The following is a 27,426-nucleotide window of genomic DNA, read 5'->3' as shown; positions in this document are numbered from 1 at the left end:
CGATATACAAACTACACACGGTCTGATACGCGCGCGACCCCCTTCACCCTCTCTCCCTCTCGTTTTCTCTCTCTCTCACTCTCTTTCTCGCTCTCTCACTCATATATACGCACAGTTTATCGAGGGTGAGTTGGTAGGTGGGTACGCGGTCGGGTATGTCCCCCTTTCTCCCCCGGTCAGATATAAACTCTTAACATCTTGGCGGAACAGCGGGCTCGGCCAATGGGACGGGCGCGCGGGCGTGGCCGTGCCTAAGCGCGGCGTCGCGTATGGCTGAAGCCCCGGGGAGGTACACTGTGGCACAGTGTTTTATTTCGCGCAACTGTGGAGGGGTCGTTAGTTTCTGCCCTATCCCTCCCCGCTGCATACCTTCCCACCGTTTCCCCTGCTCCTGCTCGGTCCTTTTCATCCATCCATCCCTCTCCCGCTTCACACTTTCCCCTCTACCCATCTCTCGTTTCTTTTCTCATTCTTTCCTTCTCTTCCCACTTTCCGCCTTCTTTCACGTTTTTCCTCCACACTTTCCTCTCCGTTCTCTATCTCGCTCGCGGCTTCCCGGGATGCTTTCGCGACATTCTGCCCGTCCCTCTCCCTCGCCTCTTTCGGCGGTTTCAACCGAACCCACCTCCCACCATCGTTCCGTCCCTCTCGTACCACGCGCTCGAACCTCTCCCTCCCGTCGCTCTTTCTCGCTCCACGAGCGCGCCGCCGCTCGCTTCTTTTCCGATTCTTTCTCTCTTTCTGCTCTCGCTTTTCCACCTTCTTTCCACGGTTTTCCTGCACACCTTCCTTCCCTCCGTTCGGTCTCGTTCCCGGTTTCCAGGATCCTCCGTGACATTCCGCCCTCTCCCCCTTCCGGCGCGGCGGTTAGGATCGACGGCCCCCTCCAGGCCGCCGCGCCGACTCCCCCCACCTCCTCCGCCACCGACCGCCTTCAGGGCTCCCTCTTCGCTGCCGCGACACCACCACCAGCTTCTCTGTCTCTCCGCGCTACCTGAATCGACTCACCCCGGGATGCTGCAATTGTTGACAATGCCGGAGAGCGAGAGAGAGTGCCGCGACAGGAGTCAGCCCGATCCCGCATTTCGTACCCCGACACCCGTACGAACGGTGGTGGTGCCGCCGCGACGCCGTCGCTCCTCTTCGTCGGCGTAGAAATTTCGTCGTGTGGGCGCGTGCGCGTTCCAGCTGATAGTCTCGGAAGCCTCCACCTCCCCCTCCCCTCGCCGCGCGCTCGTCGCCGTCACCACCTACCTCCAGTGTCTCGCTCGCTCCACGGAGCCGGTTCGAGAGTTTCCAGCGAACGGCGTTAAATGTGATTTCTTCGGTTGAAGTAAGAAGAACCCGTGTGGCCGCGCTCGCTACTGCCAGGCATCGTTTTGCCCCCCTCCCCTCTCTCTCTCTCTCTTCCCCCCTGCGTCACCGCCACCGCCGAGTAACGATCGCGTGTGTGGATGATCCTGTCGGCCGCCGATTCTCGACAATAGTATACAGTCTGGTCCCCCTTCTGCAACACTGGATCGAACGGAGAATTCGTGGACGATCGTCGACGTCGTGATCTCGAGGGATGTGTCGACGGTGACCAGAGAGACTACTACCGGCAGTGATCGATTTCGTTAGGATGAGAGCGATGCGTGTCAGTGGCCACTACTGGGCTCTATGCTCGGCCGAAGGAGACTGTCCCCCGTGATCGTCGCGCGATTACGCTGTTCCGGTACTGTGCCGACGTTCGCGATGATGTCTATCCGTGACCGTTGTTGACCGTTTCTTGTTCAGTGATCTCTGTTCTCGTTCCGCTCTGTTTCTTCCCGTTTCGTACGCACGGTAACCGGTTCGATTCGGCGACACGATGTCGTTACCGCGGGGTGTCGGGCTTGGTGTCGACGTGGGCCAACTGATGCAGCATCAACAGCAACAGCAGCAGCATCACGTGCTTCCGGCCGCGTTCTTCCTTCGTGCCAGTGCCGAGAGATACCAAAGGACACCGAAGTGCGCGAGATGCCGTAACCACGGTGTCGTGTCTGCGTTGAAGGGCCACAAACGGTACTGTCGTTGGCGGGACTGCGTGTGTGCGAAATGTACTCTCATCGCCGAGCGTCAACGTGTCATGGCTGCCCAGGTAATGTAGTTTGTTAGCATATTAAATAGTCGAGTAATACGTAATTTTTGTACGTTGTATGTTTGCCCGTGTGTAGCAGATGTCTAGGAACGTTACAGTATAGGTTATGATTGAGGTGAGACCTTAACAGTGACGAAACTTTAGCTCTATGTCGTTAATGATTGCAGGCTCCGCTTATTGCGTTCTCACAGTAGTTTCTTCCGTATGTCATGAGCAAACTATGTTTTTATAAAATACAAGATTGTAAATCTGTAAGGGCTGACAGCAGTTAGATAATATTTCTGAAATGAAGAATCCTTTAGTCGATGAAGAAAATCATGGTTTAATTTTGATTTCCCTTGATAGACTTCGATTAATCGTATGAAAAAGGTGACCGTTGCTGCGTTTTCTTTCGCCTCGAGGAATCGTTTACTAGAATGTTTGTAACAACCGTGGAATATAAAATACAAGAGAAAAATAACTGTAAATGAAGAAGACAAGGTATTCGGTAACTGTTCTTCGTATAATCTTAATGACATTCGAATTGTCACGAAGGAAGAGCTTTTGATGCAATGAGAAGGTTATGTATCAACTTGTTGAAGTGTTCGATTGTATAATAAGGTTCGAGAATCGAATGGGTGTTCGGAAGAGTCGCTAATAGTTTCCCGCTAATTGTAGAACGTTTGTCAATTACATTTACCGCCGTAAGTATTGAAAGTTTATATTAAAAAGATATTTACAGTAATAGTAATTATTTTAGTTAGACCGATTTAAGGTAGTTAGAGATGTAATTAGATTGGTCAGAACGAACCTATTAATAGTTAGACTGATATAAATCGGAAAACGGCACACAAGAGTGAGTGACATAACCTCATAGTTAAAGTAGTTATTGTAACGGAAGTATTCGAAAAGTATTCGGAAAATTATAAAGTTGTTAATGACAAGCAATTTGCACTTTGAAATGTTTGAATTTTATCGTGTACCTTAAATTGGGTTTTTAATATTGAGACATTAATATTTCACGGATACAATCACTAATACGCTGAATCGGGCATTTTACTATTTAAAAACGATTAATAGAGATGATTAATGAAATAGCGAATAACACTCAACTAGTAGGACACTTGTAGAAAAATTCTGCGAACGTATACGTTTGGGGTGTGAGTTGTGAGTGTCGTTTCCTCTCCCATGGCTTCGTGAAATGGTTCAAGGAAGTGTGAACTGATTCAATTAGAATCAGCGAGAGGGTCTCTTTGAACGTGCGACTTTTTCTCTCAGTCGTTCTTCCGTTTCTCGATCTAACAAGAAAATAAGCCCTGTTTACATAGTAAATTACAGCAAAGAAATCCTTTGCCGTCGCTAGCTTTACCGCTACCATTTGTCTGTTAGCTTAAAAGGTAAATTAGAACCGAAGAGTATATAATCTATTTAATAATTTTCCTGTATGGAGAATGAATTATTCCATCTAGGAATATGAAATGAGCCGTAAAATGGCAGCAATAATCGAGCGTTAATTTTCCCGTTCGGCATTTTGACCTAACCGCGGATGAAATTACGGACCCCGTAAATCGATTCCGCCAGATCGTAACACTATACCCACTCGAGTTTTTGATTTGCCGGTCCTTGTACCCTCTTATTGCATCATTTTGATATCATTGCCCCCGCGTAAATTGCACCTGCTCCATATCCGTCGAGATATCTTCCTGTGATATACGCCCCGCGAGATTGATTTCCATTCAATCGGAAGTCGAATTTTATTCGCGGCTAAAACGTTCTTTTTGTGTATGTGCAGAAGTTGAAGAGTTAAAAGGCTAATGAATAATCATTCTCTCTATTGGCATCGGTAATGAATATGCCCGCCCGCGGTGCAACGATTTCAGAGCACCATAAGCGATCAGAAATGTTTATACCAATTTAAACCGAAAATACTATCCCGTAGATATGTTGATTGGAACGATTTACGCGAGTGTACGCTTCCTTTTAATTTAATTTATGATTATCGTACGCAATATTCCTTGTTACACCACTTTGCTTCTTTTTGTGAATTATAAGTGAATCGGTAACGATTTTTATAGATATTTGCATTCTAAATCTTTTTATTTTCTTTGTACAAATAATTGCTTCAGCGTCAAGGTTATGTCTTTGCGATGGCGACGGCCGTCGGCAGTAGTCTATGGATATTAAAGTTCAATTTGGTACCAAAACACCGGAGTAAATAATATTTCTTTATATCTAATGCAAATTGCAAAATGTTCTCGTGATTGCTCATTATTTAAGTTTAAGCATTTAAATAAACTGGCGATCCGTCGGTGGCGTGCGATCGGGTCGGCACAAGGCCGTGCTAATTCTTTTTCCCGTTTCCAATTGCCTCGCGGATATAATTCATTAGACAAATTTCCAATTACACGCATATTTTTCACAATAATATGAATGCCCCATAAATACTTCCCAACTACTTGTTGATTGCCTTTTGACGCTATGCGATAAAAATCATACGAATGAAAGAAAAGGTTAATAGAAATTAAAGCTCTTTTGCAGATATTTTTACGTACAGATATTTTTTAGCGAAGCAATCTAATGTAACTAATTGCCGGATAATTATCAGTTCTTCGACGACTAACTAAACATACAACGTACCGAACCATAAGCTGTGGCAATATTTGCTCGACGATAAATTAATGTTTGCTGTGGTTACCGTGAACATCGTTTTAAATACAATGTTCCGAGAAAACTGCATTTGCAGTTGCAAACAAGTTTGCCTACTGCATTAACTTGTAACTTAACATAGTACACAAGCAGTTTTCTCAATAGATAGCTTGCTCCTTGCAATGCGAAAAAATACAATGGAGTTTTAGTAAGACAGAAGATTACGCGCTGTTCAGAGTAGCTTATAACATAATACGATATCAGGAGGTTCTTAGATCGGTTACTTCTTGTAATATGCACAAATCCAAAATGATCTAGTAAGACAAAATGTATCGTACGGCTCTTGTTTGATTCTTGTGACATTTAAACATTCGCAAAGTCTTAATAAAACAAAAATACCCTGCAACTTGTGGTAACTTGTAACTGAACATAGTACCAGGAATATCTTGATTAGATAATTTGTATCTTGCAACATCAACGGAGCCGGCAAGAGAATAACGTTTTATGATCTTTCAATGAAATGATGGTTGATAAAATACCAAAATGTCGACCAGCACCCGACGCGTAAGAAAGCGAACGCCCCCCCTTAAAGAATTTTCAAGGTTCCAATTAGCTAACCAGGGGCATAATCCGTAGGTCGCGTTACGGAGGCAGCAGGCCCAGGAGGAGAGCGAGGCGCGCGAGTTAGGCCTACAATTGCAGTACAATGCAGGCAGCTGCACCACCGCCCCCGTTCTCCCCGGCGCGGCGACCGCAACTACGCCAGCTGGCAGTCCACCCCCGCACCCGGGCCATGTTGCCAGTCCGGCCGGACTGGCAATTCCAGCGGCGGCGGCAGCCGCAGCCGCGGCCGCGGCCGCACACATTCAAACGCAACTCCATCAGCAGCCCGACTGCGGCCTCCTGCAACGAAAGAGGTTGCCGCAGGACGAGTACCGGCAGCCCAAGATCGAGAAGCAGGAACCGATCGTCGGTGGAATTGGAGGTAAGTTCGCGATCTCTTCACCGATTGGATGGTCGGAGTAAAATGCCGGAGAACGACGCCGCATAATTCTAATGCGACCCAGAGCAGATCAACGTACAAAACCTGCAGGACTAATTATTCTGATTTATATCTTTTTGCTCGCTCGTCAGAATTATAATCGTTGTAGAATATACCGTGAAAGATGTTGATCAGATTAATATGAGTTAATCTGTGGAAACGGTGCTGTAGGGTATAAGGCAACTATGAAATAGTTTCTATAAGGGATGTTCGATAAATCATTTTACTTGTTAAAAATTCATAATTGTACATTATCCATGTTGAGGATTTAATTCATTTGTAATAATGTAGTACAATTTGAATTTTGGTTTTCCCATAAAGAAGAATCTAATGTGGAAGTTTAAGGAAATTGATTAAAATTCCACGAACTAAGTTTATGAAAGATTAGTGGATAGCAGGAAAACCTTGCAATCTTTAATCAATGAGTGACTCAATTCATTGCCCCCTACGATTGAAAATATTGACACAGATTAAGATAACAATATCAGATATCTAAATGATCTCTTTTATCATCGAGTGTCGCACACTTGTCCGGCGATCCCTCCTCTCCAGAAGCCCTTATCGAGCACGCGAGTGCCATGAGTAGCTGATTCTGTTCTGAAAGCATCGGGACCCCTGCGCACGATCAGTATCGAACGAGCTTGGTCCGGGGATAAGAATGGGCCTCGATATTTCTTCGGTCGAAAGTACCATCGTGACGGTCTTGACCGAACAGGTGGGTCCACGGGGCCGCGCCGCGCCGCTTTGGTACCGTTAAGAAGCACAAGTCCGCTCTTCATGGTAGAGAAACGGCACGCGCGTGCACTTCACGGGAGGGTGAGAATGAGCCAGGAAGGAGAAGAAGCCCGGAAAGGAGCGAAGGGTTGAACACGGAGAGAATTAAAAGCCGCCACTAACGAGTGCACGACTTCTGGTTCGAGTGGTATAATAAGGGGCCACGAGTTTGGCCATTATTTACTTAACATTATGGTCTCTGGCCACTTGCCCTATTTAGCCGTGTATGTTCACGCATGCTCCTAATGGCCACTCATACGCAGCTCATGCGTGCTAAACGCGTGTGCGCTCCTTCTCTCTCTCGTTCTGTCTCGTCTCTGTTGGTCGCGTGCCATATTTTCATTGCTCGTTTTACAGCTTCGCGGAATATTGGAAAAATGATGGTCGCCGGGAGCCTACGCGAAAAGAATACTCCGCGGGGAACAGTTCTATAGTTACGCTTCGAGGCGTTCTGCTTTCTTTCGCGTATCGTCTGTAATCGGTTCTATCTCGACTAGTCGAAGCTTCCGAGGTCTCCGCGTAATTGTAAGTACAGTGGTGTCCACTTAGTCGGTCTTTCCACGATTAGTTGCATCTCCGTATTCCCGTTAGCTCTTGAAACTGCTGTCACGTTACGATCTTACGCTTGCAGGGAAAATAAACCAAAGCCAGATCCCTGTCATATGTCATCGACGAGACACTCGACTACTGCAACGTTCGGAACGTTACGGTAAGATGTAACTGTTAAAAAGAATACTGTTTAGTTTGCGACAGTATAATTGCTTGAAACTAATTGGAGAAAGACACTTCTAGCATATGCCTCTTCAAAAAGCTGCAACGCTAAAATCCCGACTCGTTGCAGCGATCTCAGCACCATTGTACTTTCTCCTGAGAAGTCGGCAGCTTCCTACAGCGCAGCAAAAGTTAAACAATGCACAATACTTCCTAACATTTCCCGATATCCCGAGCTTTGCATTCGACAGAAATTCTTTTCACCGTTTTTTTCTTTCCGTTGGTTTGATCTCGAGGCAAGAGAACAAGAAAGAGAGAGAGAGAGAGAAGGACGGAGGAACGTAGAGAGATAGAGAGGCGGAGATAGTCTTCCGTCAGGGGATGGAAACTTCGATTTCACTCGGTTTCAATTACACCTAGGCTCCTCTTGTTCCCGTTGCCCGGTGTCTCTGCCGCCTCCGCTCCCGCGGCCCCCTCGCCGTCGAGACCCCCCGGCGGCCACCCCATCTGAAAAGTCGAGGGTCGCAAGTGCACAAGATGTCTCTCCGTTCGATCTTCGAAACAGAGTGCTTACAGTAGTGTACAGAGGCGGGCGCGTCTTCAGTCGAGAAGTTTAGCCGTAATTGAATTTCTCGGGCCAGTGCCTACCACCGCACCGCGGGGGATTCACGACCGGTTTGTTGGTTGCTCGATCTCTGTATTCTTGCTGGCACCGGAGAAGATCCCGGAGCCCGCCGACAGGAGAGGGTTGATGCACTCTCGCTCTCTTCCTCGCGGCCCTGGATCCACCGAGATCCCGGCGATACCCTGTATTGTGCGTCTCCTGGATGTGATCCTGTTGTACTGTACGCGCGCATCCCGCGCTCCGCCCCTACCGAATCTGCTGCCCTTTTAGATTGTCCAAGCCTCTTACCGGATTAAAAAGGATTAATGCGCTGCCCATAGGGTTCAACGTTGATATCGTTTCTGGTAACTTATGATTTCTACCGGATGCACAGCGGTCACGATGGCGAAAAACCAATTTTTTGATATTTTAACTTACTTGTCTTTTCTCTGATACCTGACAGTTCATTAAAATATTGAAAAGTCGTCTTCTATACACTTTTCATACAATAGGAGTCCTTTGATTTTTCCACTAGTTGCAACTTTGCGTTCAAGTAGCCGCAGTTCGCGTTCATATATCTGTATAAAATTTATCAGATTTTATAGATGACGAAAATGGGAAACCGAAGAGGTTAGTTTAACAATTGGTGAAAACGGACGAGTTTTATCGGTCCGCGGGGATAGGTCCAGGGCCAATTTGGATGGCACGCATGTCAGTCTCGCGTATCAAAGGGGCAGATACGTGCACCGCAGTCATTACGTCGAAAAGGAGGACGCGGAGATTTGGTCTTTCCAGCGGATTCCTTCGTGAAGTAGGCAGGATACGCTTTGTAGAGCAGAGCCCCCCCTCCTCTGCTACACACGCGAGCGGAAGAACGTCCCTTTGTATGTACGTGTGCGGTACACCCTTTATCCTGAAGGATCGCTCGGTCTCCTTCGTCTACGGGGACCATTATCCGGCAGTTTCTCACAGTAGAAGCTTCTTCGAGTGTCCAAGAAACTTTGTGAAAGACCAGTTCGCTTCCGTTCTTCCTCTTTCGTGGCTGCGGAGGACACCAGGAAATTATTTCACTCGACTGTGTACGCTCGCCCTCGTACTGTACTCTCTCTCTCTCTCTCTCTCTTTCTCTCCCTCTCTCCTTTTCTCTTTCTCTCTTCGCTCCCTTACATTTTGGCTGATGATATCGTGACGTTTAGGAGCTTCTACATACGATCTCCTTCGTTGGAAGTTTCTGTGTTGCACACATCTTTTTAGCTCTCGCGCCATGGAATGTTTAATAACCATAATCTTGTTTTCATAAATTATACATTATCTTTAATTTCTCAAAATTTGCTCACAAACTGAAATTACCATATACACAGTATTCGGTTTCTATTTTACTGCCACTTGTCAATCCGATACTGTAGAAATGTAGAGTTACTTTAGGATACGAGCGACAGCGGACCAACCGTGTGTTTACATTACAGCATCGAGATTGCGTAACAAATGCCGAAGGGGTCAATTCTTTCGCCTCTGATCCGTAGTATTGGATCTTAAGTACCTCCCACGTTGATCTTCCGACCACGAATGTTGCAAGGACTCCCGATTCAAAGTTCGTTGGTCTCCAAACTATCTTTACGGTTCGAGGCTCCGTCTATTACAAAACTCGACACGATATTGTGTAAAGCGGCTCATCGTTGGTCGAAATATGGAAAATATCTTTGATAAAGCTGGTCAAACACCCTTGGGTCAATGTGTCAGGCCGTAGAAAAACTCTGGCCCATTCGAGCGCTAATAGACCCGAGGGGATCGAGTCAAGGCTTCGGCTCTTTCGTGTCACCAACGTAACTAGAGGCCGTCGTGTTTGGCCTACCATTTCGCCGTCGGCGAAGAAGGATTCGCGAAACGCGACTCGAATATTTTAAAGTCCTGGCCACTCGGGGCCAGATGGGAATATCCGTCCGTACCGCGCGGCGGCTACTTATGTTTTCGCGACGTGCCTGGCTACATTGTTTGCAAAGAGTCAGGCACCGGTACGCGGAACACCGCGCGGCCACGAACAGCACCGCTTAGACCAGCTCTCTGTCTATTTGCATAGGTGTAGCCTCTCCTTCGAATGCACGTACACGTGCATCGCCGCCGTTGGAAGCACGTTTCGAAGTGTGTTTGAACAAAACTCCTGGCCAGCGTCCCCTTTCTATCCTGCGCGAACGTTTGCTCGGCCGTGATCCGTGAAGGATCTATGCTCTCGATCGAGGCCCGTCCATGGAAATCCTTCGAATCGTACGGTTCTTAACACTTTCCGCCATCCCGCGTTTGCGGACGACTCCGAGACATGACGAGGGTTGGACGCTGTTGCATTAGGCTCTCGATTGTAAATTTTACGCGCACCGGGCGAAGTGGCTAGAGATTTCGCAGAGACAATGAAGATAAGGATTTTTAGAAATTGTGCAGAAAGATCGTTTCTTTCTTCGTGAAATAATTTGCGCGGATACTGTACCACGCGTTTACTGCCTTCATCTCTGAGATTAACGACAAGATTAGTATTTTGAATCTATTCGTCAATTTATGATTACGTAGTTGACGAAGAAGAAGCAGCTATTGCAGAACTGCTTCGTGGAAACGCGAGGTTGTCTGGCGGGTTCAGCGGTCACAAGGTATCGGATAAAATTGTAACCGGTGAATCCCGACGGGTGAAACGATCCTTTAAATAGAAGTCTCGGTTAATATCGTGTCTTTGCATCACAGGTCCGGGCGGATCCGTGCGAGCCGACGGATTCTCGATGAGCGGTCATTCATACGAAAGAAAAGGGGTGAGAGCGCGGGGAATGAAACGGATTGAAATGGAAGAAAGCACGGGGAAAAACGAAATCCCCGGGTAATCGCGAAGTGTTTTATATTCATCCTCGATGGTTTTCTTTTCGGGCAATTGTGCCGGCCCGGGATCGGCTTTCGCTCTCAATCGAAAAAATATTATCCGAAAGTCGGGGGGGAGCGACCCTCTCTGGCCCCGGCGGAGAAAAGAAGCGGCGGTTAATCAAATATGTACTTGAGCCGCGGCAGGGGCTTCTTTCTTCTGTTACATCCCTTGGAAGAACAGTTGCGCGACCGGCACTCTTTAATTAAGTCGAAAGGTATCGTTTATCGCAAACTCGGCGAGAGCTATGATTCTTCTGCTATAATAGGCCTTGGGCCGACGATCGCGTGCTTCTTTCGGGTTGGTGTGGCCTGTATTAGGTTTCGCGTCGTCTCATGCTTCCTGTAAAAATAACTCTCAATTATTTTATTTTCTGTGAGTCGGAACTTTTAGCAGCCATTAAAATCCTTGCGTTTTATTTCTTCCTACTATATACAGTGAAATTGGCCAAAAAGTTCACATGGTTCTTTTTCGGATAGAAAGAAAGTGGTGTGCGAATGTTCTAGTGAATTATTGTTATAAGTTTTAATGGCGCCTCAGAGTCGCCGCTCGAGTGCAAAGGGTGAATAGCAATGGAACAAAGTGTTTCTTAATCTATCGTCAGGGCCAATTATTTCGCACCCAATGGAGGGAAAAATGGTGCGGAAAATCGAGTTACGTTCACGCCACCGGCGACAACGCAGGCGGACAATAATTTTGCTCAATGTATACGCACTCACCGAGTCGTGCGCATCGTCAACAATGTGTAACGATAGGAAGTATACTCGGTGGTTTGTTCAATAGCAAAAGTACACACAGCCGGGGTCGGGTCCGTGTCAATTGACGCTGTTGACGGTCGACACTGGTGTCGATCAAACGTGTAATCCCTGTGAATTCACTTCGGTCGAAACAACATCGATGAAACCTATACCGGTGTATGGCACTTCAATAGGGTCTGATACCGCTGCTCGTATATTCAGAGATTTCGATCTTGCGTGTCCACGTCTCGAATATCATATTTGTCCGTCGTGCAATAGTCGGATGTTTCTATGTCGGAGTGGAGATTATTTCTATTGGCTGTGGAGTTTCACGGAAATTCTCATTTTCAGGGACGAGTTTTCATTCAAAAAGTGTATTTCATTAGTGCAGTGAAATTAGTTACAGTGAGGTGCACAATTGCTGTGCCTTTGATTTGTTTTCGGGCGTAACTCACTTTATATTTACCGAACAGGAGGTACTACATTCTTTCAATATTTTATTTTGTTTATTTTTAAATAAATGCGAGTATATAAATATTATTTCTAATAAAGGCGCAGCAAGGTCATCTCACAGTATTTACTCCACTATTTTCTTCTTTATTGGGAATTCTTTTTCAACGGGGAAAAATCGACTGTGTTACAGGATAGTAGACCACAGAGAATGTAATAGACACGAAATCTTCGATCTAACTGCAGTTCTAGCGAATGTCCGATTCGAAAGATCGACAGGCGCTTCGGAAGACACTGGCGAATGTAGCTCGGAAAGCTCTGGTACGCCAAAGGAGAAATTTGGTAAGCACCTGGTGTGTCGGTGGCGCGCCGGGGCGTAAGAAACGAGCGTCGTCTCGGGTTTTCCACGAGTATCGCGGCGCGGAATTGCGGAAAGGAGTGTGACAAGGCTGTCGGTATGGTGGCCGAGAGGGTTCGCGGGGCGGGAAGTCGGCAGGAGAGTAGGAAGGTGAAAAGAAGAGAGGGTCAGAGGTGGAACCCCGGTGCCCTCCCCGTAGCCCCTGTTGGCGTTCAGCAACCGTTTACGAGGCATAAACGCCGAAACAAAAGGCGGCTGGGCGCGAAACAATTAAAAACGTTACGCCCGATCGCTCTCCACCGTTCTCCCTTTCCCCTCTTCGCTTCTTTTTTTTTTTTTGTCCTTCCTCCTCCCCCGGCAACTCCATTTCCGCCCCCGTCCACCGCATCGACGATCCCGTGCCCTCTCTGTCCCACGGCCCCCGTCTCGCTCGCTCCTTTTCGCGCTCTTTAGCACACCCTATGTGCCCATCGAATCCATCCGGGGAGTATATACATCTCCTGCCGGTCGTTTTGCTGCACCCCTTTCGGCCCCGGCGCAACACGAAAACACACGGACGGATAAACCGGCGCCCACACATTCCGAACCCCCCTCCCGGAAACAAAAGGGAATCGCGACGATTTAATGACTGATCGGGCTGTTGCTCGCTGTTGCTGTCGCCGCCGCACCCTCGAGCACCTCTGCCACCTCTCCGACTCGCTGACTCTCCCGTCTCCGCTTCCCTGAGCTCTTTCTTCTCCTACTCCATCCCGCTTTCATCGTCTCGGTTCGTCCTTTCTTCGAAATCTCTTCCATTCTCTTCCGTCTCGCTCGACTGTCCCATTCTTCGGTATTTTCACTCGTTCCTGATCTTCGTCAGTGTTTCGTCAACTACTCCGAACCTCGTTACTCGACTGCGGACTTTTATACATTTTCCGACGTAAACGAGCAAATGACGCACAAACTGTGACATTACTATACTAAATTTAACGATTAGTTTGTATTATTTATAAATCATTAATATTATTGAAGATGGGAATAAATGTTTATCCAGCTCCCGTTTCTTGCGTTTGGTGCATAACATTGTTATTTTGCATAAAATTTCGCAGAAAATTCTTCATTATTTTTTCCATGCTGAAATCATTTGATCTTTAACCCTCTTTCATCGTCCTTTTTCGACCATCAGCGTACTCACATCCTGACTTTGCTGGATGTAAATGAGAACAATGTCTACCAACGTTAAAGTAAAATCGTAGAAGCAGAATTGCAGAACTAATGATCGATAGAAAGAATGATTGTCTGTGTGAATGTATATCGTTTAAATCGAGGTTCGACTGTCCTGTTTCGTATTTCAATGAACGATTCAGTATAGGGAGGATGGATTTCACCAAGGATCTATCCTGCGCGGATAGAGTTTCAACTTTGTCTTCCCTCTCCAATTCCGGTGATTTCGTACTTTTAAATTCTTTGTTCCTAGTTCGAACTCACCTTTCTTCATAGAGACCTAGTGGTTCTCGATTATACTTGCCCCATCTGTTCCTTATGTACGATTCAGTTCTGTCTGCGTTCCTTTCACATTACTGTTCAGCGCCTTTCTCCTGTTTTGCAGTTGTCGCAGGCTGCTTTTCCTCGATTATTTTTTTGTCGATTAAAATGGCTCGATGAAACACGGAAATACAAACACGTTGGAAATATTTACAGACACTGTTATTTTCTCATCGATGTATTAAAATTAATAACAACGAAATAGGTTTCGATTTCTGTTTCTGATAACTCAGCTGGAAAGTATTTTTGTTTTGCATGAAAATTCGCGAGAATTTGTTACAATTAAATTCTCATGTTCATTCCCTTTTGCAATTTGAAATATTGTAAATCCTCAACCACCAACCAGGAGTCTCTCGCGACGGAGGAATCAGAAAGAACGAGTATAGATGTTATTTTTATTTCTTGCGAAGTAGTAATTTTATTTCTTTCTCTCGTTGGTAAACGCTAAAGATATAGCAATAGGTTGACATACCTCCATAATATTTTCACGTATACCTTTGAGTATCGCTGTCACTATCCTTTTATTTCCCTAAGGTTTCTCTTTCTTCAGATTTTCCAGTCTTAACAATTTCGAATAAATCCTGCGCAGCAATGCCGAGCCTCGTCAGCAATCGTCTAATTCGACCCTTATTTCCCTCCGCCATTTTTCAGCCGGCACGATCCTCTTCCTCCTGCCCTTCCATTCCCTTGTTCTCCAGCCTCTGGTTTCGGTTTTGTCTTCGGCCGGCTTTCCTCACGCTCTCAATACTTGCTTTTCTTCGTCCCTCGCCGCGGCGGACCGCGCCGGTTCCCTGCGTCATTTTTCTCTCTTCCCTTCCCTTTTTCATCGCAGCGCAGCTGATCCGTCGGCCGCTGCTATTTTCCGGGCGTATCGATACGTAATAATGAGAGTCCTTTTTTTCCTTCTCTCTTTTCTCTCTCTCTCTCACTCTCTCGACACGGTTGGCGCGTTCCTCTCGGCTCCCGCGTGCACATCGGAGTGCACCGATTGCGGAGAGCTGCCGGTAACTGCGAATATTTCGCAGCTTAGCGGCTTCTCTCTCTCTCTCTCTCTCTCTCTTTCTTTCTTTCTTTCTTTCTTTCTGCTTCTCTCGGGGTGGCGCGCTTTTTCACGGCGTCGTCGCATCAGATTAATTAATCTCACGGCGATCGGGCCTGGAATGTTTTTCGCGAAGCCGACCGATCGAGGGCGAGAAAGAAAATGACGGGAGAGAGAAAGGGCGCTGCGACGGGGGCTGGCTCCGTTGGTCGTGTTGTATTTTACTGCGCCCGAGGCCCGGTGTAATGCGAGTTTGCTTCTACAACCGGAGAACTCGCCGACCAGAGAATTAAACGGGACCAGATGGTGGCGAGACCATCATGCTTCTGTTAGTTTTTGCCGAAACCTCCATTGTCGGCTGCGGTGCGCGCGGCGCTGCACGCGTCCACAGCTTGCGACGCGAATTTTTGTGCGTTTATGCCACACGCAATTGTCCGGGTCTCGTTTTGTCGGTAGGGGAGGTACACTCAACTCTTAACCCACTTTGCAGCCTATACGATTAATTTTCCTGGATCGAAACAGCCGAGAAAAACACGGAGCGTTGGTTCGTTTCTTTATTTTCTGGATATTGTTTTATATCGATGCTTGATTGGATTTATTAAAATTTCGTACAGTTTCTACGGTAATACATATATTATTGTGGACAAAGGAAAATGTTCGAGCCTTAGATTCACTAGTCGGTAGGAACAATGAAATATTTTAATATTACCCATTGTACGGACTAGAAGAGAGAATATACTTTCGATATTTAAACTGTACATAATCATTGATTAATATAAATTCGATTTTGTTTAGTGTTTTTTCGGAATACCTGAACCAGCAAACTTTCATTCAGCAATAATTTCTTTGAACCACTCCTTAACGTGACAAGCACTATGTCAGTCAATATAAATTTTCATAAATCACAATGTTAGAAACATCCACAAAATATATCCATGAAAAGATATCAAACGCAATTGAACTATTTCACGAATATAATACTCCATAAAAGTAATATTAATCGCACAGACGCATTGTTGCTGGGCGCCTCACTATGGCATTCAATAGCAAAAGGATTAAGGTCTATTCTCCATTTACCCGAAGTGTCTTCCACGGGTGAATGGCGATCTACCACGATTTCGCTATTATTTCGCGGCGCGAGTTGCCGTGGCGAGGAGAAAGGAAATCGTTCTATCTCTCTCTCTCTCTCCTCTCCTCCTCCCTTTCTGGGCTATCTCTCCCGGTTCGCTCGAAGTCGCAAACAGCCGGTTATTTTACGATCTTCCGAACAATAGGAAATGATAATTCATAGTGGGTGCTTTCTACGACCCTTGCGTTAGCCTGGGGTCGAGAACCAACGAGAGACCGCGGTGGGGTTGCGCGGGCAACCGACGCTGCTGGTGAGAACTGTAACGCCTCGAACGGTTATTTATTACCAGAATTTTTGCTGTTCGACTCGTCCAACCCCTTTCGGATTTTTTTCTCCTACGCGGGATGAACGATAACGCTGTGTCATCGTTTCCACTCGCCTGTTTTTTCCACCCCTTTTTTCACGGTGTCGTTCCGCAGAGATATTTGGGAAAATTTCAACCTCCCCCCAACGTCTCCGATGAATTATATATAAAAGAGTTGCTTGTATTATATGATACTGTGCGATCGGAGAAGCAAATATTATTCGTTACTTTTCATCCTTTTAGCGATGATTAATGAATCGGCGACACTCCCAAAATTCAAAGTTCAAAGCAGCTCAATTAACCTCTTAGATACGGCAGGATTTTGCGCAAATAAAGCTTTTCGCAACTAAATTACGATTTTCTCTTAATATATATTTTTTCCGGATATCTGTATATAGTACTAATAACATATATTCTTTTCTTAATATATTGTATATACACACTTTCACTTTAATTGTTTGCTTTAATAAATAATAAAACAATTGAGTAAAGCACGAGCCATTCGCGAAAGCCACTATAGTGGCGCGTAGTATCTAAAAGGTTAAAGAAACAAAGACCGCAAAGTAAACGAGAACAACGCGACGACCGCGCTTCGATGTGTTCAGATTTTGTAGTGTTTTAACGTCGAGTATTGACTAACCGGGCGAGGCTAAAGGAATCTGTAAGAAGTATGTTGTATCGAGGTTGGCAGAGAGGGTAGCGGGGCGTCGGCAGCGCCTAAGCCTAATTTATAGGGATGTTTCGTGTCCTCCACAGTTGCCCTGCAGCCTGTGTCCTATTACTCCTATTCTCTATTATGCAGCGCCGCCGTAGGCCGGAAGCTCCCGATATCTATATGCCATTCTAAATTATTCGGCATTGTCCCCGCATGATTCCATTGTCCGCGTCTGTCTCCACCGTACGGTGATACGCGCCGCGGCGGCGGGTTAGGGCGTAGACCTACAACAACGCGGCCCGTGTGCACACGCTCCAGCCCCGTGTGTATCTGCTTCGAGTGCGTCTTGTCATCGGTCAAGAGTGGCTGCACGGACTTGTACAGCCAGCCACGGCCGTCTAATTAATCCCCTGTCCTTATCCGTAAGAATACCCCGTGCCGAGCGATGCGCGTACAGGACGTTCCAAGTTCCCGTGTCGCGCCGTAATCGCCTGTTCTACATCCTTATATCGAGAAGCAAAATTACGTGGACTGTTAGGTAAAACTACGCGGACTAGCGTTTCTAAAACGTGCGGCAATTTTCGATGGTTTCAGAAAATAATTGTCGGGCATTTTGAGTAAGTTATTTCAATAACAGCTTAGTAATTTATCAAGCTATAATAACGTCATAATGATTTATAACAAGCTATTAATAATTATCATAAATTAGTTATAGTATCTAATCTTTATTAGATATTATTATAGTTATAATCTTAATTATTAATTAGACTATACGCAATTTTTTATCGTGTCAAACTAATTCTGAAGAATTGATAAGACACGGACATCATGAATTCCTTTCAAATCGAAATCAAATTTTATTTCTTCGATTATTAGATAAAACATTGACATACAATAAATATAAATAAAAATGGTATAATGACGTAATAAAAATATATTTTCTCAATATTGTAAACAGCGACAGAAATTAAAACCGACGTAACTTTCTAAGAAATCGTACGGGGCAAGAGGTTTAAAACTCGAGAGCAATCGGAACCGCGTGGTCCGCCATTTTCGTCCTGGTGTACATTTTACTTACAATATCCAGTAAGGGATCCCCATTGAACGTCGGAAACTCTTAATAAATCCTCTAACGTTACAAAGAGGGGCCGGCGCCTGGTTCCTCGACGTCGGCACAACGAGTTTTATTAACTCGCTTCTCTTTCTCAAAGTACACCGTAGGACACGTTACACCGTGTCGAAGTTAGATCGCGTTTGGTCGTGCGTGCCCGGTGAAACGTGGAGGGGAGAGATTACAATAAATCGCGCACGCACCCTTCTCGAAATACAAGATCCAGTTCCAATACGGGACACGCAAGCGGAAAGAATGAGGCTCGTGTATACGGTGCTCCCGATCGCGATACTGTGTTCCCTTTTTCTTTCTTTCTCTGTATCGTCGACGTATTTCTGGGCGTAGCCTGTGCATCGCGACGGTCTCCGTTTTCACACCTTTCGCCCCGCGCCATTGATAAGCCGCGATCCCTCGTGCACAAAAACCGACCCGGATAATCCGTTCCGGTTTGGCGAATCGTTTCGCGAAACAGAACCGAGGCGGACCTACCTCGACGACCCTAATACACTCTTGTGAAATCGTCTCTGTACAAGAGCATTTTATTTATTTCCATTCACTCGGACGAGCTTCTAGCAAAGTTAGATGTTATTCGAATAAATTCTTCCCGTTTTGATTCGTCTAACGTTTTCGATAAATTCTTCTACTTTCATCTATTGCCATGATGCCTCGTCAGACTTATTACAAAGATTTATAAGTATAGGTGATGTTACTCAAGCCTTTGAAATCAAAATAAAATTCTACTGTTCTATTATTAATATTTCAATATTTCATCGTTAGAAAGTAGTTTCGCAAACGTAAAAACAAGCGATAATCAATGTATTTGCGAAAGAAATTGCAGTTCAAAGGATCAATTAACCTGCCTTGATTTTATAATTGTTAAAGTTGATTTTCGCACTCAACGTGTTACCTTGCTTCCTCCCCCCTTTATTTCACTTGTAAGAGTGCTGAAAAATAGCAACTACAGGTAAATGGAAACACTGGAATCGTACTGTCTTGAGAAAGAAAGACAATCGCAATACCGATGTTATCCGTTCATAAATAATTATGATCCGGAACTAACTTAATTGAGTATCTGAAAGAAAAGAAATATTTATACTGTTCTTGGATCATAATTGCTTACGAATTGCAAACTATATTTGAATTGATATTAGAATTGCAATCCAGGTGTTGCATTAGGCGAGACTCGATCGTCGTTTGAAATTCACGAGGCGAGGTATTCCATAAAAATTCTCGCTACTCCATCTCCAACGGAAGAGAAGAAATCAGGCCACGCCGGTCTCCGTCTTACCGTTTAAGGGTTGAGCCTCGCTGCAGATGAAAAAAGGAGCAACGCGGCAATTAACCCAAACACCCCGAGACACTTGTTATAGTTGCTCGGGGATGAACGAGCCCCCGGCTTAGAGTGGCACTCGAAGCAACCTTGTTATCGGAAGCGTGCGCGTCAAGACTGAACCCACGAGCAGAGAGAGGGCGTTCAGGGGTTGAAGAAAGACGCCGGGGGTAGGGGGTCTGTGGAACGCCACGGTGGAAGCTACATTTTCTCGATCTTTTCCTCTCCGTCTTTCGTTCTCTTCCACTCTCGCCCTCCCTCCATCCTTCCCTCTCTCTCTCTCGTTCTCCTTCTTTCTCGTCCTCTCTTCCGCTAATAAACGGCCGGTTAAACTTTTTAACGAGCGGTCAGCCGGAGCAGAGTTTCTTGAGCGGGCAACGCACCCCCGCGAGGGATTCTTTCACGCAATGGCCGACGGCTGAATGGCCCCGCCACGTGCATACGCCTCAGCACGTTATAACGGCACTCTCGAAATCCCGGTATTACTTTCAGAAATGAGAGAGAGAGAGAGAGAGAGAAAGAGCAGGTCTCTGTGTACGTGTGGTCTCTCGCAATTATTTCTAACAACCTCGAGAGAGAACCGGGTACACTGGCGGTTTTGCTTCTTCAACGACCGATCGAATCGCCCGAACTCTCTGCTCCTGCCTTCCCCCTCTACTGCATGAAGAGGGTGAAAACGATTCTGACCGATTCAGAGATCTTTCGCTGGAAGTTACTGTGCTATTCACGGTAATTCCGATGGGTTGAAAGCCGCGGATCGCGAACGTGTGCGTAGACAGCATAGATTTTTTCGGTCTTCGTGCATTTATAACAGAAGTGGAATTTAAGGGTATTCAAACTGTCAAGAATAAAAAATGGTGTCTATTCGTGTCTATTGCAATTGTGATTGGTACTGCGAATTATAATTTCATCTTATAAAATTACGCGAAGATATTCCGAGCAAAAAGTTTCGAGTTTCTGATTATTTGAATTCTCTGTATTATCCGACCATAAACCACTTCTTTATGACGAGTATATTCGCCAAAAACAGCTAACAGTTTAACACTGACATTCTTCATTAAATTATATATTTTAAGCAGTGAATTAGTTTAAGGTCTCCTAGCCCGTTCGATGGCAATTCCGCGCGTCCGTCGTGCAAGTAGTAAGTTCCTCGGGCGTATCCGAGCGCTGGTCAAAGGTCAGAGGCAAGAGCGAGCAAGGCTCGCGAGAAAAAAAAACGCGACCGTTAATAGTTTCCGAGTTCCAATATTTCCCCGAATATACCCGGTAACGAGGACCATAACGATTGCAAGAAATAAACGAGAGGAGCCGGCTCTCGGTTTTCCGTTTCGCCCGAGCCCAATCGTCCCCGCAGAAATACAAGTTTCGAGCGGGCTGGGTAACGACGACCGAAGAAACTTGAACAGCGCCGTCGCCCGGATCTCGCATTAGACTCTGCATCTTTTCCGAAAAATAGTGGTCGGCCGGGGGGAAACTCGGGCCCATTACGCGAAGAAATTTCCGACTCGGCGCGACCGATACCGACGCCGACGGACGAACCGCCTAAAACTCCCGCGAAGACGATGCCGTTCTCCGGCCGATTGTCGGCTTTGCGAAATGTAAACACGGGAATTACGCAGCCGTTGTCCGAATATAAACATTCGGTCTCGCGCTCGTTGTCATTCGGCTAGTTCGTGTTGCCGGCTAATGGGTAATGAGCGGCTTGTAAAATATCGATGAACTGTACACGGTGCAAGACCTTCGTTGCATCATCAATTTCGGCAACACCGCGAACTTCGGCAGTGTCAACACATTAAACTGTCCGCAAATGAAGCCATATCGTTTCGTTCGCTTTACAAACAACCGTCGGACCATTATAAGACCTCGCATTCCATATTATTTAACACCGCAGAAGATGTGCAGAAAATTTTCTTAGAATTACAAGACCCCCAAAAAATAGTAACTTTAGCGGGATTGTCTAACGTTTTAGTCTAATTTGCTGTAATTAAATCGAGACTTAGATAAATAGAGTTATGAAACGTGAGTATCTTATCTTATACAGTAAACGCTGTTCGAATCAGTTTCGAGAAAGGAAGATATTACACGGACCGCCGATCCGAGGGCATGCTCCCGTGGCACTGTACGGTTTCGGCGACCTCACCCTCCTCGAGGACGCCGTAAACACGCACTTCGTTATACCAAGACCCCGCCGTAGGGGTGTAACACGCGCGGAAGGATCGGCCACGTCGCTGTTTGCGCGCAGCTCACCCCAATATTTGCGGATGCGCGTCGCCGAGCGCGAGGGAGGGCGGTCTCGGCGCGAGACCCCGGGGGTGAGGGTCAGCCGGGAACAATGATATTTTAATAACTGTCTCATAATCCGTCCGGCCACGGGCAGCAGAGGCTAGACGCAGCCTCGTCGTAGTCTCCCCTAGGCGCGTCGCGGAAGGCGCGACTGGAATTTTCTGCGCGTTACATTAACATCGCCGGCCGATATTGCATTCCGTAGCCCACCCTTCAGCCCCCGGAAGTCCCCGCCGATTCCCGTTAATATTGTTGCCGCGTAAATTAAGCATGAGAGGATCACGGAAGCGGACGAGGCGCACCAAAGCGATTAGGGATTTGTCTCGGCTCGGGTCGAGAGGGTCCTTTAATCTCTTAATGACAGTCGGATAATTGACGCGTTTCTGTGCGACAGGTTCAACGGTTCGTTCTCTGTGGCCATGCTTATTAACCTTTTCGAGAACACCGTCGGTAATCGGCGGTGTTCATCCTGTTAACCGCTGTGTCTCCTGATGCAAAAAGCTTTTATTACGCGTAAAAATTATCTGATATTATACACACGACCTTGGCAGTTAGACTATGGATTTGAAATTCAGGGTCTGGTCTGATAATTGTTTATTATTTTCATTTTATTAAATGGATAAGCTGTTTTTGCTTCTTTTACGTCTTCTTTAAAAATACCTTTCTTTCTTTAATTATTCCATTAAATCGAAAAAGACATATATTGACGCTCCAAATCTTTGTTTCTACAGCGTCAAAATACTGTTTCTTTTTGCTATAAATTCAACAATCCGCCGACAGCATATTGCACTTGTTTTATAGCTAACATAGAAATCAGCTAAGATCAACGACGAGCGTGTGTCAAATGCCGGAGGAACATCGTCCACGCGACACACGATCTAGCTGCCATTTAAACAATTCTTCCGGCGTTCTCCTTTTATTGGTTGCCAAATGCGATAGGTGGACTTGCACGGCCAACTGGAAATGCCGTGCAGTGTTCACGGTGAAATAATCGTCGGCGTTCGCGACGGCTCCGGGCGGATAGAGTGCAATGCTCGACCCGGGGGCCCGTGGCCGACCGGTAAACACCGCGGGGAGCCCCCGGCAATAAAAGATGCACAACGTTTTTTCAAGGGTGTCAAGGATCCGTAAGAGTCAATTCGGCGTGCGTCGTAGAACAATACAAAGTGTTTGCTCGCCGGAGAATTTCATCGGCATTGTGCGTGTATTAATGCGTGCTTTCTTTCTTTTTCTTTATTTCTTTGTTTCTCTCTTTCTTTCCCGTCCATTCGCAATGCGAACGATACGCCCCCTGTTTTTGTTCCAGGCACAAAGAGGTCGAGAATCTCTGAGAGCACTACGGGAACAATGCTCTCCACGAGCGACACCGGTAACGAAGACGACCGTGACTCCGACTCCGGCGGGGAACTTCTTGCTGACCGTCCATTGGGTGAGACTACGTTTCTTCGTCTTCGTTCGACTCGCGTCTAACTTCTATGCTTCCAATGCGGAGCCAATCTCGAAGAATTTTATCCTTTAACGATTTCTGCGAGAATGAATCTTTCTCGGTCGTAAATTCAAGGACTTGGAAAGATTGGTTCGCCGTTTTCTATATTCAATGAACTTGTGATAGAACGATGCGTTATGTTACCGTCGTTAGTACTGCTATGCTATACATAGTCAGTCGATAGTACTGCTATGCCTGTGAGAATGTGAATCATCTTCAGTTTTGTTCCGTTATCTCTTTATTTATTTATAAGTGTCTGTACACAGTGAATGAAACACAGCAAAAATAGTGTTTTAATGTATCCGAAAATGTTAACCCTCGTAGAACGAGTCATTCTCACAACTATATTATACAACTTTATTCCTAGCGTAACAGTTAGTTATTTCGTTAGGTTATAAAAAATTGAACGACGAAGTAACGATTCAAGCTAAGAGGAAATATTGGAATACAATCAGTACCTAATACTCGTATACAGCGGAAAAAGAATTAGGATCCCCAAGCGCTTCGTGCTACACTATCAATGCTATTCTTTGTGTGCGTAATAGGAGTGCCGACGTCGGTGGGCATGTCAGAGAACGAGACGATGAGGAAGCGATCCAGTAGTCTGAACGATTCCGAGGAAGGAAGTCCGGAACCGGGTTCACAAAGCCCGACGCACACACCGCCATTAACGCCAGCCCTGACGCCGCAGAGAGAAGACACGCCGGCGCCTGAGAATCTCAGCCTCCGCAAAAGCGGAAGTCCTCAGCAAACCCAGCAGACCCTCCAACCGGTGGACCTCGTGCAACCCAGACCCAGCCCACCGTTACCTTCGCTGGCGGTGAGTTCTTTTCCCAATCTAACCATTATGTCCTCTTCAGTGAACTAACGAGCCTTGCTCGTGTTACCCAACTCAAATGAACATAATTCACGTTTTACCCACAGTGTAAGGAGGAAAGATGGACCGACTACGGTTACCCCGCCGTAAAATATCTGTGACGTTAAACGTTTATTTTCACGAGATGCCGCGAGAGATGCAAATCACCGATGCGTCTCTAAATTAAATTCGGTCGAGTGTGATACTACTGTGATAGCATTAGCGTGGTGGTATAGGCAATAGAAACGCATAGACGATAAAAATTCTGCCCAATTGTTGGTACTAAGGTTCCATACCATAGTTAAGGTACTAAGGCACCTAGTGAACTATATCGGTAACGAACCTTGAAAACGATAGCAGTTACGATAGTCGGTACACGTATCCTTCTTGCACCGTGATTCTAACCGCGCGCCACTGATCACCAAAATGTTTTCATCAGGGTTGCGAATCATCAGCATTTGTTTCTCCTCGGAAATTCTATAATGACCTTTTCGACCGACCCGTGACGCAAACAGTCGACAACAAAGGAAGATGGAATTTGTTGTTCCCGTTGCAGGCTGCAGCGACGGCAGTACATTTCCCTCCCTACGCGCCCCTCTACGGTCCGGCGGCCAGCTCGCTCTACTGTTCGCCGGCCCTCTATCAGCATCAACACCACCATCACATGCCGGAACCGCGGGAGATCCAAATGCAAATGCAAATGCAGAACATCCAGCAGACCTGCGGGCTGCAGCTGCAACAACAACAGCAGCAACAGCAACAGCAGCAGCAACAACAACAACAACAACGATCTCCCGTCGACGTTCTACTGAGAGTCTTCCCGGGAAGACGGCGAGCGGACGTCGAGGCTCTGCTGCACCGGTGCAAAGGTAGGACCTGCAATCCGATCCACCGCGCGGCATTCATTCGCGAGCAAGAATTTGATCTACACCGTTGGCCAGTTTCTTTTCGTGGTCTCGCGGTTCATTCGGCTACCGAATCGGTCTCGGGTTTCGGCTTTGACCCGCGTTTGCTCCTAGCTTTGAACCCTTTCGGGGATGAGGATCGTGTTCGGTTAGAAACAAAACAATTACAGGAACCCTAAATTCGATCCTACTTAGAACATATAGCGGAGCCGAGTTTTTGGGAGGATGGTTGGGAGAACTGAATGAAATCGAATTGGAGCGGTGATGGTAGGAATAGTTGATCCGTTAGCTCGCAAACCCCTTTCGAGAAGGAATTAAAAATGGTCTCTAAGCTCGACTCAGGTTGAAGTTCTTGGTCATTTGGTCGGAGAGAGATGATCGATATTAAATTACAGGGAGATGTCTAAAGGATTAAGTAACTAGTCCGACTGTTTGACCATTCTAGTCTAGGGCTGAGTCTTATCTAAGGTTTTTACACAGTGTCTACATCTGTGAACAGAATTATTTTAAAGCGGCTGGTTTGTTAGCTAAGATTCCGAGTTATGGATGTAATTTGAGAATCCTGATGAATTCGAAAAATGCAACGAGTTACGATAGAGAGTTAATACTTTGCACTCGAAGAAACTATAGCCCTTAAAAATAAATAGACGACCTTTTGATTATCGCAATTTCTAGGTCCGTGCCCCAATGATTTCTGATTACGATATTTCACTTATGCAAAATGGAAAATCAGACACTACTGATATAATCATTTTCGATTTAATTTCTGTGAATATCACAGTAAACATTTTCTTGGGTAAATCATGTTTTTCTATTCATTGCAATCATTAATCTCTCGATATAATCTGCGCTTTAAAAACACGTACGTAGAAGTGCCTTTTTAAATCAAAATAAAAACGGGCACGAACGAAGCATAGCTGAATTCTAAATCCAACGGACGCTTGTACACTTGTTCGCCGTAATTACTTATTCTAAATTCTGTTACGTCTAAAATTCGAGTGCAAAGGGTCGTAGTCGAGCTCCACAACTCGGAATCAGACCGAATCGAAAGATCGAGCAGAAGGATAATCGTCGGGGAGTGCCCGCGGAGTGGAGTAGCGTTCGGGTGTGAGTCGTCGCAATCAGAAAGAAAGCAAAAGCTGTCTGTCGCAGGGGACGTAGTCTCCGCCATGGAGGTGCTGGTCTGCGAGGACAGTCTCCAACCGAAGTCTGCGTTCTCGCCTCTGGCCGGCGCACTGGCGTCCGCCGCGGCTGCATCGGCATCGGTGTCGGCCGCGTACGCAACCCGCGCCGCATACTGCACCACGCCGATCCCCTCGACCAGACACAGGTTCCTCGCGGCGCCGTACGCCGGCACCGGTTACCTGCCCACGGTGATCAAGCCGCCCAATCAGAGCCTGCACGCGAACGGGACCGGCGACGCCTATCGGGAGACCAGTCCCGACGACGCCAGCGACAAGACCAGCTACTCCGAGTGACCTGACGACGCGCTGCCCGTCACCTGGTCCTACCTGCAATAGCACTGGCACGACCGGAGGAGGGACTACGTTCGGCGAAATGGCGTTGCTTCGGAACTCGTACCCCTATGGTGATCTGTCCCGGCTTCGGCCTCTCGAGACCCGTCGGCCCCAGGTTCGGCCTCTCTTACCAGGAACCGAACATTTCAGAGCAGTTTGGGAAGTGAAACGTTTGGGGATGCGATCTCGTCTGTCTGGAGGTTTGTTTACTTGCAGGACTGTGTGAAGTGCTGGATGAGTAATTGGAATCATTTTGAGCACTGCGGGAAGTGGTTTCGATGAATGTGGCTGTTGAGGAATGATCGTTCCACGATCTCGGTTCTCTTTGGCTAGGTGACTTACCTTCCGAGGTGAAATTAATGCATTATGAATTATGTTCTTTTCACATAGTTTCCATTTTCGAACTCTTTGACTACTGATCCAATTTCTGACATTTCTTATAATTTTATTGAATCAAGTTCAGATGTATTTTGTACTAACTAGACTGCGGATTTTATGCATTTATGAGAAAAATGAGTAGATTAAATATGAAACAGCAAAAACCTTTAGAGAATATAAAAATACTATTGCATTCCTTTTAGTTCGATGAAATAGTTAAAGAAAGAAAGAATTGTCTTTTGCAACGAATGAAGACAATTTTTATTCTGCATAAAACTCCGTGGACTGGTATTAACAATTTGGTATTCTTTCAAACATGTTCCATTTCGCGACTAATCTTTGGCGCGACGAATTCTTTCTGGCACACGCAGTTCAAAGGGTTCACTGCGGCAGGTAAGGTAATTGCTTTCGAAAAGTTTCCTTTCCGACGTTTGAAACGCTCGTTGATGCACAAAGGGCATAGCCGATTAAGATGGTCAAAACTGTCCTTAGAGGTTTTTCAATGAGTCATATACCGTTCGATAGCTGACCAATAAAAACTCATCCGTGGAAAATTTTAACCCTGTAACTTGTCCGTGAGGGTAGTTACAGGG

At 46.2% G+C, this 27,426-nt stretch overlaps 1 protein-coding gene across 1 annotated transcript; it reads left to right on the top strand.

Annotated features, from left to right (window-relative positions):
- Positions 1 to 1,849: 1,849 nt before the first annotated feature.
- On the top strand, positions 1,850 to 26,416 carry Dmrt99b (doublesex-Mab related 99B). The gene is made up of 6 exons (XM_078186294.1): positions 1,850 to 2,119; positions 5,381 to 5,729; positions 22,998 to 23,120; positions 23,723 to 23,997; positions 24,590 to 24,902; positions 26,091 to 26,416. The coding sequence occupies exons 1-6, from the start codon at positions 1,850 to 1,852 to the stop codon at positions 26,414 to 26,416; spliced, it is 1,656 nt and encodes a 551-aa protein (XP_078042420.1).
- The last annotated feature ends 1,010 nt before the right edge of the window (positions 26,417 to 27,426 follow it).

The sequence above is a fragment of the Augochlora pura genome, chromosome 7 (genome assembly GCF_028453695.1).
Source record: "Augochlora pura isolate Apur16 chromosome 7, APUR_v2.2.1, whole genome shotgun sequence".
Classification (NCBI taxonomy): Eukaryota; Metazoa; Arthropoda; class Insecta; order Hymenoptera; family Halictidae; genus Augochlora; species Augochlora pura.
This window is presented reverse-complemented; position numbering and strand designations above follow the sequence as displayed.